The sequence below is a fragment of the Enhydra lutris genome, unplaced genomic scaffold, assembly GCF_002288905.1.
Source record: "Enhydra lutris kenyoni isolate GAN:26980312 unplaced genomic scaffold, ASM228890v2 scaffoldscaffold16, whole genome shotgun sequence".
Classification (NCBI taxonomy): domain Eukaryota; kingdom Metazoa; phylum Chordata; class Mammalia; order Carnivora; family Mustelidae; genus Enhydra; species Enhydra lutris.
In genome coordinates, this window is record NW_019154100.1 from 23,667,840 (window position 1) to 23,683,230 (window position 15,391).

Below are 15,391 nucleotides of genomic sequence, written 5' to 3' on the forward strand. Positions count from 1 at the left end.
CCTGTGGTGCTTACACTAAGGGGAGATACTGCCTATGTACCCCCAAAAAATCTCGCCACATAACCTAAATCTGTAAAACCTGGCTTGGGGAAACGGAAGAGCATGCACGCCCTTGGAGCGGCTGGAGGCCCTAAGCCGGTCGGCAGCCGGCGGCGACAAAAGCAGGAGACCCGCCCCGCGTCGCCGGGAGAGGCGCGCGGCAGTGACGCGCCACTGCTCCCATACGAGCCGCGCGCCGCTGTGACGCGCAGGCCTCGCCTCCTGCTCCCCTCGGAGCGCGCCCGCCCCCGCGAGCCAAGTGCGCAGACTCGTCGGCCCGGCTCCGGTTCTGTCGGGACGCTGCCGAGCCCGCGACGTCGCCTCCCGGTGAGTTTCTGAGGGGGCCGCCAGGCCTTGTCCTTCCGCAGTGGCCGCGCGGGCAGTAGGGCGCTGCAGCCGCAGTCCCGGCCGCGCTGTTTGGTAAACAGAAGCCCCAGCGTGCCCGGAGCGTGCAACCCCTCGCTCGGCCCGGCCAGCCCCGGGCGTGAACCGAGCTGACGGAGGATGGCAGCCTCCGGGGTGGAGAAGAGCAGCAAGAAGAAGACCGAGAAGAAACTTGCTGCTCGAGAAGAAGCTAAATTGTTGGCGGGCTTCATGGGCGTCATGAATAACATGCGGAAACAGGTACCGCCTTTGTGGGAGTGACGGACGCCAGGGGGGAGGGGGTCCGGGACTCGCGCCCCTGGCTCCCTGGGCTGAAACCGCGCCGGGCGGGGTCGCGGCTCTCTTGCTCGGCCCTCGCCCTTCCTTCCATTTTAGCACGCCGGCCGAGCTGCTGTTGAGTCGAGGGTCGCTTTAAACCGTTCTCGAGCCGCAGCGTCTCCTCGTCTGCGGATGCTGTGGCTCCCAAGTCCCACTCCTGGGGGACTCCCCGGGCTGGCATTCGGCGTCGCGTATCGGTTGTGTAACAGCTCTGCCCTAGTTATCTCTTTGTGAGGCGAGGATCCCTCCATTGGCGAGCCGCTCAGGTGTCGTGAGATCTTGTGCGGAGAAGCCCATTGGCACAGCCCAACCCGAAGCCCCCAAAGGGAAAGGCACAGCTGGCCTGAAATCAGCTCCTCTTAAATAAGGATCCCCGCCCCTCCTCTGTGTTAGCCGGGAGGAGCTAGTTGGAGACAAATTTCTCCTGTACGTGTTAATTTCGAGCAGAAACAGTCACCGATAATACCACGCAGTCTTTTAAGGCCCCTGTGCGCCTCTGTGATTAAGAGCAGCTCTTTGTTCTGTCTTTGATGTGTGGCGCATTAATGAAAGTCTTCACGTCTGCGAAAGGTGGGTTATGAAAAGAATGGATTTTAACACGGAGAATGTGCACTAGAGATGTTTTCTGTTTTGTTTTGTTTTTTAAATTCCATGACCTCTTATACCAAAGGGCGTAGGAAAGTCACTTGATTAATTTTTTTATTCCGTAAGCTTTATTTCTAAAAAACGCACATCTAAGGAGATGCGGGAATGTTTCTGTTTTGTAACCGTGATTCTGTTTTTAGAGAAGACAAAAGGATGTGCGTATGAATAATAGCAAAACCTCATTTGCTTATCTAGTGGTTCTCATGAGAATATGAAAAACAGGACAGGAATCTAAGATTTATATGAAGATACTAGCTTCTGGTTTCTTTAAGCAAACTCTGACTGCCGGGATCTTGTCTTTGTTCATCAGCTCCTGGCATGGTGCATGAATGCAGTAGATATCTGTCCAAATGCCTTTAAATCTTTCCAGGCTTTTGTGCCGAAGTAGCTGTGAACGTCTGAATTCAGTATTGTGTGTAACTTACTTTCATGTATCTATTTTCATGTATACATTCAAGTGCCTTTTTTGTTAACCTTTTTATATTTATAACACCAGTGACTTCATATTACTGGTGCATTTAACAAGTGTCTGCTTGTAAAGGGTGAACACCATTCACCAGTGCTCAAATTTGTTTCCAACAACCCTCCCACTCCCCCCAGATTTGTGGTTTTGTCTGTCCACACCAGCATGGTGAAGCATTGCCTCATTCCTTATGGAGATATGCTGCAACTAGGTTGCAGCATCAGTTGTTTACTTGAAAAAGAGGGGATTTTTCTGAAACTCTATGTTTAGCTCTTTGGGTTTAAAAATTGATTTATATCTGGTTCTTAGACTTAGCTTTAGACTACATTAACTTCTGTTTATTTACTGTTAAGCTAGAAATAAAGTTACTGAAAAATCAGGATTCTGTTACTGTTACTTAGTAGGAAGGGGAAAATAGATACTGGGTGGAACAGCTAGGGATCTCTTCCACCGTGGTTAACTGACCTTAATATGTTGGATTCTCTCTTTGTCAATGGCTTTACATGTTATTCGGGTATTCTCCAATAGAACTTCTACCAACTTCATGGAGTCCCGCATCTTTTTCAAGATGTGCAGTTTCAGTCGGTGGTTGATTTACATTGTACTTGTATTGTTCTGTTTAACATTTGTACCACAAGAGAGACTAACCAAGAATGACTGTCAAGGGCAGTTGATGGGAATTGGCAGAAACAAACTGGTCTGAGCCAGAAGATTGTTTGAGTGGGAACCAGTTTTTTAAATGTTCTTGTCTGTTAGTGAATATTATGCTGTGACTATTTTTGCTTCCCCATATGACCTCATTACTTTGGGAATCAAAATAATGTGTGCCTCAATGACAAGGACCCTTCTGGACATACCCAGGAACATTCTTACAGGAAGTTGAGAACATGGCGAAATTAGAATATCTGAATTCCAGTTCCTGCTCTACCATTAATTAGTTTTGTGATCTTAGATAAATATGATTTAGGTCATTTCATCTCTCGGTAGCCTGGCAGCCAGCTCTATACATAGTGGCCGGTGGGGGTTTTACAGAGCTAGCAGCCTCAGCTTCTTATGGAGCCTTTTCCTTCATTATCCTTGCAGTCATTTTTAGCCTTTTGTTTTTAAAGTAAACTTTCCAATGAAATATAGGAATCACTGAAAGGATACAAATCATAAACATGTAGCTCAATGAATTATTGCAAAATAAACATATCACCACCAACAAGAAATAGAACATGAAGAGCATACTAGAGGTCCCCCTTTACATTCTTCTCAATCACTACCCACCTTCCAAAGGTAACCAGTGTTTTAACTTCTATCATCATAGATTTGTTTTTCCTGTCTTAGAACTTATATAAATGGAATTATACGGTATATAATCTTGGGTATTGGTTTCTGAAAGCTAACATTGTTTTTGTGATATTTATTATGTGGTTCTGTGTAGCTCTAGTACATCCTCATTGTATTTAGTATTCCATTGTATAAATATATGACAATTTATTCTATCATTATGGACATTTGAGTTATTTCTCGTTTAGCACTATGAAGAATAGTACTACTTATTTTTTTTAAGATTTTATTTATTTGTCAGTGAGGGAGCACAGGCAGAGAGAGCAGCAGGCAGAGCAAAAATTAGGCTCCCTGTGTAGCAAGGATCCTGATACGGGACCGGATTCCAGGACCCTGAGATCGCAACCTGCGCTGAAGGCAGACACTTAACCAACTGAGCCATCCAGGCATCCCAGGATATACTACTTTGAACATTTTTGTATATTTTGCTCATGTCATTAGTTACGATACACTCAGCTTTAATAGATACTGTTATTTAGTTTCCAAGGCTGTGCCAGTTTACACTTATGCCAGCTGTGTATTAGTTTTTTACTCTACATCCTTATCAACACTTAGTATTGTCAGTCTTTATAATGTTAGTCATTCTAGTGGGTGTATAGTAGCATCTTATTTAATTAGGTTGAGCACCTTTTTATTTCCTTAACTTTTTGTTTAGATTAATTTTATTAATTTTATTACCTGATAAACAACAGAAGAGCTCTGCAAAGTAGGGCTAGGTCATAGTCACTACTTTTCATACCTAATTGCTTTGGCTCTTGTGTTAATGAAGTCTAGGAGACCCTTAAGGGTCAGGAGACTCAGGAGACCTTCCTGAGTACCACTACAGTTTACAGTTGCCTCATGTTAAGTGAATTAAAGCATAATTAGAATTTAAAAGCTTATGTTAAAGCCCTATTGAGAATTATGTGAGAGAACCAAAAAAGCTGATTTAAGGATTGGATGCTGAGCAGTCAGCTGGGCTTACTTACTAAGTAAAATGACTCAACTTCTGTACACTCAGCTCTTCAAGATTGTAAATTACTAGTAGTCAATAATCTTTACACAGTCTGTTGTGAATAATCTAAACCTTCTGCCTTAAATTCTCAATAATAGAAACAATTCTTGAGCATTTATTTTCAACCAGCTATTCTGCAATGTGTTTTACATGCTTTGTCTCATTTGTTTCCCCCAACAGCTCCCATTGACAACTCCCATCCTCCAGACCTTCCTATTTTTAACTCTCCACTGTCGTCTTCTTTCTGTCCACTTAGGAGTTAATCATCTTTCTCTTCACTCCCTTTCCAATGCCCCAGGCTTTCATGACCTTCCATCCTTTTTTCCCATCCATCTGATAAAAAGCATCGATGACTGTTTACCTTTCTTGTGCAAGGTTTCTAAGCACAGCTGGAAAATATCCCATTACTGGGCAGTTCTTTGCCAGGTAAGTCCTGTTTTCCTCTACAGTGAGTCCTCTCTCAGTATCTATACTTTCAGTATATCACCCCTTTTTGATACCATAAATAAATAGAAGACATTGTTTTAGAACTGTCTAACTTTTAAATTTCCACCACGAAATCTATATACTTATTTTGACAGTTCTTAATTTTTGTTACAGTGAAGGAGCTGCCTCTTTCCATCTAAAGCCAGTACTTTCACTTGGGCTTTGGCTCCCTCAATTAGCCTAGTCAGGAAAGTTATACTGTTGGTTATTCCATCTCTGTTGAGCATCTTTAACTTCTCCTTCTCTACCAGAGTCTAGCATTTAGGCATGTTTTAACTTCTCTAGTTTTTAAATTAACCATCCAGTCCAGTCTACCCATTCTTAGTTTCAATATTCCTCTATAAATAATACCTCTCTTCCCCCTGTTAAAGCCAAAGGGTGGGTAGATTCACTGCCCCACCCCCCTTTTTGGCTCACTATTGACTTACTTCTCTAGCTCAATTTGGCTTTCTGACTCCTCCATTTGGATGAATACTTACTGAGACCCACTGTATGCTAGGCATTTTGCTAGATTCTATAGTTGCAATGATGAGCAAAATTAGACAGTCCGTGCTTAGGTTTTAGTCTAGTAGGAGAGTGAGACATGAGTCAAGCAGTCACACAAAAGAAATGTAAAATTGCAACAATGGTAGGTATTATTAAAGAGAAGAATGTGATACAGTGAGGGGTTGGATGATTTGACCATCAAATCAGGAAGATTTCCCCAAGGAACTAGTAAATGAATGGAGAGTTGAAATAAGAGTACATGTTAATTAGGCACCTTAAGGTAGAGCCTCTTAGGTAGATGGAACAACAGATGCAGAGGCCCTGATTCAGAGACCTACTTACCATAGAGTGGCAAGTGCAGGAGGCTGATTCAAGACCAGTGTGGCTGGAGCACCAAACATTATGGGGAGGATGGTGTAAGATGAAACTGGAAAAGTAGCTAGAGACCTGCCCATGCACAGTCTCCTAAGTCAAGTTAGGGGGATTTGCCTTTATTCTAAAACTCCTTCAGATCTGTGTTGTGCAAGTGAGAGAAGGAGGGAGACAGATGGAAGTCAGATTATCTTGAGTAAGATATGAGACAATTGAAACAGTCATTGGAGAAATTTGGCCCTGAAGGAACTAGGGAAGTCAAATGAAGTTCGTTTGGTTTTATTTGTTTAAATTGGAGAGATGTAAGTGTGCTTAAAAACTGGAAGGGAAGAATTCACTTGGTATGCAAAGAGCTCAGATGTCCACTGACAGATGAATGAATAAAGAAGATGTGAGATATATAATGATATGTGACGTATATATAATGTAATGGAATATTACTTAACCATCAAAAAGAATGAAATCTTGCCATTTGCAATGACATGGATGGAACTAGAGGGTATTATGCTATGCAAAATAAGTCAATCAGAGAAAAACAAATACCATATGATTTCACTTACATGTGGAATTTAAGAAACAGTTGAACATAAGTGAAGGGAAGGAAAAATAAGATGAAAACAGGGAAGCAAACCATAAGAGGTTCATAACTATAGGAAACAAATTGAGGGTTGCTTCCGGGGAGGTGGGAAGTGGGGATGGGATAATTGGATGATGGGCATTAAGGAGGGCACTTGAAGTAATGAGCACTGGGTGTTGTATGCAACTGATGAGTCACTAAATTCTAACGCTGAAACTGATAATACAGTATATGTTATTTCAGTTGAATTTAAATTAAAAAAATTAAAAAAGAATTCATTTGAGGTGTAGGACTTGAATGTATATGAGACAGAATGGATAATTGATAGATGATTCCTGAGATGAGATCTAAAGTAAAGGTAATTAATCTCTCTCTGGAGAAGGACAGTTTCTCTTCTGTAAGAGTGGGAAGGAAGAGAGGTGGGTATATAGGTGTGTTTGGAATCAAGAGAATAAAGGAGTTTCTGTCCAGAGGCCTTTGTTCTCTCTGAAAGTGGTAGATGAGATCATCCACTAGAATGAAGGAGGAAAATGAAGCTAGAAGTCGAGGCAAGTAATTTTTGTGAAGAGTAGAATTGGTAGGATTGCTGCCAGTATTTTTGAAGGTTTTTTGAGGTTTATTATCATGGATTTGTAAGGAATATTTATTCTTAACCAGGGTTTCAAAGCCCTGTCTGATGTGATCCCAATCTATTTCAGTCAGATTTCATACCATTCTTCTCTTAGCCATTTCACTCCAGGCACCTGTCTCCCTTCAGAGCCTGAAATGTACCAAATGCCTTTTAACTCTCTTTCTCTCCTATTCATGCTTCAGTTCTTACTTTAATGCCACTTCCTTTCCAAATGCCCTACATTATGTTAAGGACCTCTGTTATTATATACTCCATTCCTTTGGTTCACACACTGATCATCTCTGTAAAGGCAAGAAAGACTTAATGTATGTCTTTGCTACTAGGCTCTAAGCTTCATGAAGGCAGGGACACTGTCTTACGCAGTGCTGTATTGCTAACATCTACAACATAGGTGCTCAGATATTTGTTAAGTAAATAGTTGATGTCATGGTATGGTTGATAACACCTAGAGGTTGAGGGCAGAGTAAGAAGAAAAGTGGACAGAGGATGAAACTCGGGGAGCACCAACATTTTAAAGGATAGGAAGAAAAGTGCATTGGAGATTAAGGTATAGAAGGAAGAAAGACAGCAGGGACTAAAGTCGTTGAAACTAAGATACAAGTTACAAAGAAGAGACAGTCAGGAGTATCAAATGTAGTGAGGAGGCCAAAAAAGATAAAGTGTCCCCTGGATTTAAAAATTGGTGGTTTTAGCAAGTTAAGTTTTAATGGAGTGGTGGGGGAGGGGGCAGATTTTAGAGGACAAAGGAAGGACAAAGTGATGAGTATATACGTGGAGAGGGACCTGTCTTCTGTACGGCCCAGGCTTTTCAGGATGGGATTAATATTCTTCAAACTCCAGTAGTATATACCAAAAGAATACAAAAATACTAATTCAGAGGGATACATGCACCCCAACGTTTATAGCATCATTATCTGCAATAGCCAAACTACAGAAACAACCCAAGTGCCTATTGACTGATGAGTGGATAAAGAAGATGTGTGTATACACACACACACACACGGAATATTACCCAGCCATTAAAAGAGAGAAATCTTGGCATTTATAACAACTTGGGTGGAGCTAGAGAATATTATTTAAGCAAAATAATTAAGTCAGAGAAAGACAAATACCATATGATTTCTACTCGTTCATGGAATTTAAGAAACAAAGTAAATGAGTGGAGGGGAAAGGGGGGGCGCAAACCAAGAAACAGGCTCTTAATTATAGAGACCAAACTGATATTACCAGAAGGGAGGTGGGGGGAGTGGGTTAAATAGGTGATGGGGATTAAAAAGGGGCACTTGTGATGAGCACCAGGTGATGTATGGAAATGTTGAATCATTATATTGTACACTTCAAACTAATATTACATGGTATGTTAACTAACTAGAATTTAAATAAAAACTAAAAACGTATGTGTATCTCCACATTAAAAAAAATAAACTCCAAAATAAATAAATAAATAAATAAACAAACTCCAGTAGTATAAAGTGCATACTGCCATCATGACACTTACCCCATGTGTGTTGAATGAACCACAGAAGCGTATCTTAAGGGAGACATGATTGTATTAAAATTCCCTTCTGAAGAGGAGAAAGACAGTCAAGATTTGGGAGATGCAAGAACCATGCCATCCCCAAAGCCCTCTAGCCTTTGTGTGGGACACTGCCTTCATTGGACTTCAGCTCTGACTACCATTAACCTGTTGCAGAGTTTCAAATTCTGGATAGAGAGTATCTGATAGACTAGCTTGGGTTGAGTGCTAAACCTTTGAATCAGTTATCTATGCTAAGGAGAACAAGGTCTTATAGCACAAACATGATCTTGAAAGGCTCATTATGTACTGAGACCATTTCCTGAGAGGGGAGAATTATAATTCAGTTAGCTACTCCAGTGAACATTTACTACAAAGATTCATATTGTTGGGGTGCCTGGGTGGTTCAGTGGGTTAAGCCTCTGCTTTCAGCTCAGGTCATGATCTCAGGATCCTGGGATCGAGCTCAGCAGGGAGCCTGCTTCCCCATCTCTCTCTGCCTGACTCCCTGCCTGCTTGTGATCTCTCTCTATCAAATAAATAAATAAAAAGTTTTTAAAAAATTCATGTCATTGAAATAGCCAGCATATTAAATATTTTAGTACATAATAATATAGCATACAATTTAGTTTCATTCTGTTAAACTGTCAAAAATGTGGTTGATTAATATTTAAGAGAGACAGTCTTAAGAATATGCCATCTATGCTAAATACCGTAAATTCTATACTTAATGTAAGGTTAACATGCTGGAAAATGGTGTGACAGGATTAAATGAGTTCATTTTGCACTTAAGTTGAATCACAATTTAATATTATACTGTAAACTTTTATCATGAAAAATTATTCTAGAGTGGTTTATGGGGCACCTGGGTGGTTCAGTTGGTTAATTGTCTGCCTTCAGCTCAGGTTATGATCCCAGGGTCCTGGGATTGAGCCCCCCATCGGGCTCCCTGTAAAGTAGGAAACCTGCTTCTCCCTCTCCTTCTGCCTCCTGCTCCCGTGCTTATGCGCGCGCGTGCACACTCTTTCTCTCTCTCTCTCTCTCTCTCTCTCTGTCAAATAAAATATTTTTTAAAAATAAAGTGGCTTTGTATCTTCTATAAAATTTCTTTTAGTACTGTTGCCTTTAGTCACTCATTGCTGTGGGAAACAGTATGCAGTAGCGGAAATAACATGGATTTTGGAGTCAAACATATCTGGGTTTGAATCCTAGTTCTGTCTTCTTACTAATTGTGTGACATTGGCCAAGTCACAACTTCTTCAGACTTTTATGTTTGTATGTGCGCAACAATGACCATAATATTACATTGACCTACCTTACTGATGTAGGGGATAGTGAGACAGAAAGTGAAAACTTTTATTTTTTTAAGATTTTATTTATTTATTTGACAGAGAGAGATCACAAGTAGGCAGAGAGGCAGGCAGAGAGAGAGGAGGAAGCAGACTCCCCGCTGAGCAGAGAGCCCGATACAGGACTCGATCCCAGGACCCTGGATCATGATCTGAGCCAAAGGCAGAGGCTTTAACCCACTGAGCCACCTAGGCGCCCGGAAAACTTTTTTTTTTTTTTAAGATTTTGTTTATTTGAGAGAGAGCACAAGAGCGGGGTGAGAGGCAGAGGGAGAAGCAGACTCCCCACTGGGCAGGGAGCCCGGTGCTCAATCCCAGGACTCTGGGATGGTGACCTGAGCTGAAGACAGATGCTTAACCAACTGAGCCACCCAGGTGCCCCTGAAAATTCTTGATAAATTATTCAGCATTGTCATATATTGTTGGTATTGCTATTATCACAATGAATCTCCTGGAATTCTTGGTTACCAGCAACCAAAATATGTCCTCTCTTAAGCCAAAATAATTTGTTGCAAGAATATCAGGAGCTTACTGTATTGACCACAGACTGGAAGAGGAGCAGGCATGGCAAACAAGCAGAAACCCTGGCATTCTCTGTTAGATAGGCTTTAGAGACTCTGGAAGCAATTATAGTGCGGGAAAAGTCTTGACTATTTGCTGCTGCTGCTGCCGCTGCCATAAAAACAATTTTTCCACCATCTTTCTATTATTTGCTCAAAATTCAGAATCCTGAAAGTAGGTATATAATTGGCTGGCCTTAGATTCTTTGCCAGATTTTGGCTCTGCTGAGTAAAGAGAAGAAATAACCGGGGCGCCTGGGTGGCTCAGAGGGTTAAGCCTCTGCCTTTGGCTTGGATCGTGATCTCAGGGTCCTGGGATCTCGAGCCCCGCATCAGGCTCTCTGCTCAGCGAGGAGCCTGCTTCCCCCTCTCTCTCTGCCTGTCTGCTTGTGATCTCTCTCTCTCTGTCAAATAAAATCTTAAAAAAAAAAAAAAAAGACTAAATAACTGACTCTTAGCTTCCATATTGCCGTCTTACCAACATAGTTCATAAAGAGGAATTTTTCCAGAAATGGGAGCTTGGAGTTCTAATAGGCAGGAAATTGGATGCTAGATTGCCAGAATCCATTAAAAAAAAAAGTCATCAGGTTTTTCACTTAACTATATCTGACTTCAAGATTACTTGGTGATAGGGCGCCTGGGTGGCTTAGTGGGTTAGGGCCTCTGCTTTTGGCTCAGGTCATGATCTCAGTCCTGGGATCGAGCCCCTCATTGGGCTCCCTGCTCACTGAGGAGCCTGTTTCCCTTCCTCTCTCTCTGCCCGCCTCTCTGCCTACTTGTGATCTCTGTCAAATAAATAAATAAAATCTTTAAAAAAGAAAAAAAAGATTACTTGGTGATATCCATTCCTTCTATAGTCATTTCAAGATTCTGAGGCCCAATTCTTAATAGATTCTTTACATGATTATGGAGGGAAAAATTTCATAGTTAAAACTTAAATATAAGAGCAAGGATGAAAATAAAAATAGAAGCCTCATTCATTGTTTATTATTTATTTGTTAATATTTTTATTATTCATAATTTCTTCTTTCACTGCCTATTCCTTTTCTTTAGGACCTGCAGTTCAGGGTTCTTTATCTGATGGCATGACCTATTCCTTTATTCCTAGGTGTCTTGAACCTTTGGTCTTGCCTGTATTTAGTCTTTCATTAACATTTATTACTGGATTTAGTACCAGCAAGGGGCCTGGGATTTGGTTTTACAGTATTTATAAGCTGAGTAGTTAGCCTATTGCTGTTTGATGGATGCTGGCAGAAGACATGAGACTTCTAGGTTAGAGACAACAGATTTGATTAGTCACAGCACAGTATCATGAGCTTCCACATGTATGTGTCAGTTCCCCTTGCCCCACAAGTACTATGAGGGTGACCCACTGGGGCCCAGATGGATGTTATACACACAGTGGGTTTGTGTCGTAGCTACGGAATGAACGCTGAGCTTAAGGAGTCTGTCATTTTATAGCAAACAGTAAGCGAGCCTATTCTTTACTCCTATAGGGAAGACTGTCTCATCCCTTATCGTTGCTTACTGCCAACATAACCCTGAGAAATGGCCCATGGCATGTCCAAGAAGATATGTAGGAATTCAAGAGAACCATAGAGGACTCTTCTCTCCCAACAACAAGAAGGTACCCAAGGGGATCCCCTGGAGCTCCAGCTATCTTCTGTCCCATAGAGAAGAGAAACCTTTTTCTTTTTCCTTCAGATTCAGGCAGCTAACCAAATGTAATAACTTTTGTTCTTTCTACCCAGTGCGAGAAGAATGACTAAATACCCAGGTTGTAGCCTTAACTTCTAATTCTGTAAAAATATTACTGTCACTTGTTTGAAGCATTCTTCTTTTGGGTCCTCGTATCTTCAAACTAGCAGAATCCACCTCCAGAAGGACTGATTGGTGATATCAGAAGCAAAGTATTTGCGAGTGAATCGTTAAGCATGAGGGGAGCTTCTTCCATCCCTTGGTTGCCAGGCTAAGTCTGACTATATAGAAAGCGTTTTGTCTGTGTAAATTTTTTTAAATGCTTATTTTTTTATTTTTTTAAAAGATTTTATTTATTCACTTGAAAGAGAGTACAAGCAAGGGGAGAGCAGAGGGAGAGGGAGAATAAGGCTCCCCACTGAGCAAGGACCCACCACCCCCCAATGTGGGACTCAGCCTCAGGACCTGAAGATGATGACCTGAGCCAAACCATCTGCCCCTTGTCTCTGTAAATTATGTGAAATCACATCACTTGAAAATGGATTCTGCTGCTTAAAAAGTTTGAAAACCACTGTTATAAGGCTTTTCCCTGAAAGGAAAAGGAGAATGGATATACATACACACACGCACATTTATGTGTGTGTTGTGTGTGTGTTTGTCTCTCTCTGTCCATCTGTATGTGGTGTGGGGAACAGAGGGCAAAGGGGCTGGGGCTGGGAAAACATGTCTGACCTTCAGCCTCACCTAGGAGTGGGAGCTCATCTCTGTCCTACAAGTTTTGCCCAATGAGAGTGAAGTTATCTTAATCTGATTAAGCTAGAAGTCAAGACATTGTTTTATTAATGGTGCAATTATTCTTTTGAGATGTACATCTACTAAGATCTCCATCAGCTAAGGAGACTAGGTAAAGTATGTCTTATAGTGGACTTTACAGATGGATTTGGGCCCAGCCATCTTTTATTCCCCACTACAGGACATATGAATATGCAAATTCCAAAATTTAAATATTGGGGTATCCAGGTGTGAGTAGATTAGGATTATTACCAAGTACCGATCTATCAATAATGTGTTTTTTTAATATAATTTTTTAAAGATTTTGTTTATTTGAGGAAGAGAGTGCATGTGCTTGCCCATGAGCCTGGGGACAGGCCTGAGGAAGAAGCAGGCTCCATGCTGAGCGGGGAGCCCAGTACTGAGCTCCCAGGACCCCAGGTTCATGACCTGAGCCCAAGGCAGACATTTAATTGACTGAGCCACCCAGGCATCCCAGTAGTGTGTTTTATTATGTATTGTCTGGCTGTTAATCTTTATGTAAACTCCCTGATGAGAATCTCAGAAGGCTGAATAGTAGAATTCGGGCACCAAAGCCCCATCCGAACTCCCAACAGAAAGTAACTGGACTGAGTAAATAAATAAGAATTTGTTTCCAGGTGTTTTGGGTTTTTTTTAGGTTTTCTGTTTGGTTTTTGTGGTTGTTGTTGTTGTTGTTTTACCTGCACAGGGAGCATTTTGTTCTATCTTTTTTTTTTTAAAGATTTTATTTATGTATTTGTCAGAGAGAGAGAGGGAGAGCGAGCGAGCACAGGCAGACAGAATGGCAGGCAGAGGCAGAGGGAGAAGCAGGCTCCCTGACGAGCAAGGAGCCCGATGTGGGACTCGATCCCAGGACGCTGGGACCACGACCCGAGCCGAAGGCAGCTGCTCAACCAACTGAGCTACCCAGGCGTCCCCATTTTGTTCTATCTTAAAGGTATCCTCTATCAATAACTGTTCTTTTGGGTGTCCTCTGTAGACCAGCTTAGAAAGGTTATTTAAATTTTTTACTCCAGAAAGCTTTTAAATGGGTCGATAATCTATTAACTCCAGATTGGAAATTCACTTCTATTTCCCATCCCAAATTTTTCTCAGCCAAGATTTCTTTCATGGCTCTCCGGATTATCTGCAGTGACCAACCAAGTGACAGCTTAAAACACTCCCATCTAATTACATATTAGAAATATGAAGTCCCCAAAATTTGACTCTTATGAACCCACTCATTATTAAATTCCCATATCTGTGATCTCCCTGTCAGTTAAAATTAAAGGCCCTTCCAAATATGTGCTCTCCCTTGTTTCTTATGCTGCTCAGGCTAAGCCGGGAGGCATTAGCTTAAGTGTTTGGGCAGATTCTGGGAAGCCTTCTTCAGTAGCTGCTGCCTGGGCTGTCTTTCATTGGAATATATTAAATTAGTTTAGCACCTCCAAAGATGAATTTCTCCAATTTCAAGGTAGTTGGTGCCACGTGTTTTCAGAATGTTGAAGGGTTCCTAGGGCTCTTAAGATTAGCACAGCATCATCTCCACCCCCACAAACCCAAAAAGATAAAAGCAAATCTCCCATCTCTACAATAAATAGTGCAGATGTTGACACCTTACTATAAAGTCCTAACCTACATTATTGTTCCCAGGCTAAAACAACAGAAACTTCAGTTTCTAGGTAACAGAGAATCTTCAAAGAAAACATAAAGATGTCTGGGCTTTTTGCTTGCACATGTTGCCAGTCTGTGTTTGCTATCTATAATTTGCAGACTCTAAACTCAGGTGAGAGGAATCACTTATCCAGAGGCTAATAGAACACTTTACCATATAGGAATGGAATTTTCATCCACGCATAATAATACTTCACTGACATAGGATACCTTTGTTCTTGGAAAAATTTGCCAGGGGGATTTACCCAGCTTCCAGGTCTTCTAGAGTCTCCCTTTTTCCGTTGTCTGTCCTGCACATTTAAATCATAATTTTTATTTCTCTTTTGAACCTTATGTTCTTGACAACCCAGTGCTGAAATAGTTGAGTTCTGTGTAGTGACAAAGTATTTTCTTTTGAGAGAAGAATGATCCACATTTCTAGCAGGCAGTCGTGCGGAGCGGTTAGTGCCTTTGTGTTCTCTACAGTTCTGATCCAACTGGGTGTTCTTTATCCCTGTGTCCCCAGTATGATCCTATCCTGTGAAATCCTTGTATCTACTATTAATCCTAACTCTTGGAGGTATCTTTTTTCCTTTCCATTTATCTCAGCTGGAGAATGACCTTTCACTGATTCCTCTAAAGCCTGTGGTCCCCATAGGGACCAACATGGCCTTTACGGTGTGCTTCTCAGGACCTTGCCTTTCCTCATTATTTGAGTCTTCCAGGCTTTGGAAACTCAGCGGTAGGAGACATATTCCTTTTTGTTACCTATTATGTGTCAAAATGGGCTATGTCTCTCTTGTCTGTTCCTTTCAGGCATCCCCAACTGAGTTGTTAACCTGTTCAAGTTGAATCCTTTCCTTTCTACATAGTATAGAGCTAACATTGTTTAGATTAGAATACCTTCCTTACTTTTCCTTGCCTTTTGATTTTGGGCCCAAATGTTTGTTTTGCTTCTTTTCTTTAGTGTCTTTCTTATAGACACTGTCACAGTGGAAATCAAGAGGTCCCGTGTGCTCAGGATTGATCAGCTGCTGCCAACCTTCATACCCTCAATAAAGTAATTCCAATTATGGACAGGTTCAGCCTCTCATTT

General features: G+C 41.5%; 1 protein-coding gene across 5 annotated transcripts in view; it reads left to right on the plus strand.

The window, feature by feature from the left end:
• The first annotated feature begins 321 nt into the window (after positions 1-321).
• Positions 322-15,391, plus strand: part of LOC111147315 (kelch like family member 7) — a 66,029-nt gene continuing 50,959 nt past the window's right edge. Inside the window, exons 1-2 of one of the 5 annotated variants that reach the window (XM_022503301.1) lie at positions 604-663; positions 11,649-11,779. In XM_022503301.1, coding sequence (XP_022359009.1) covers positions 11,708-11,779 — 72 coding nt within the window. In that variant the 5' untranslated portion in view covers positions 604-663; positions 11,649-11,707. The other 4 variants (XM_022503303.1, XM_022503300.1, XM_022503302.1 and 1 more) reach the window with 4 other exon arrangements.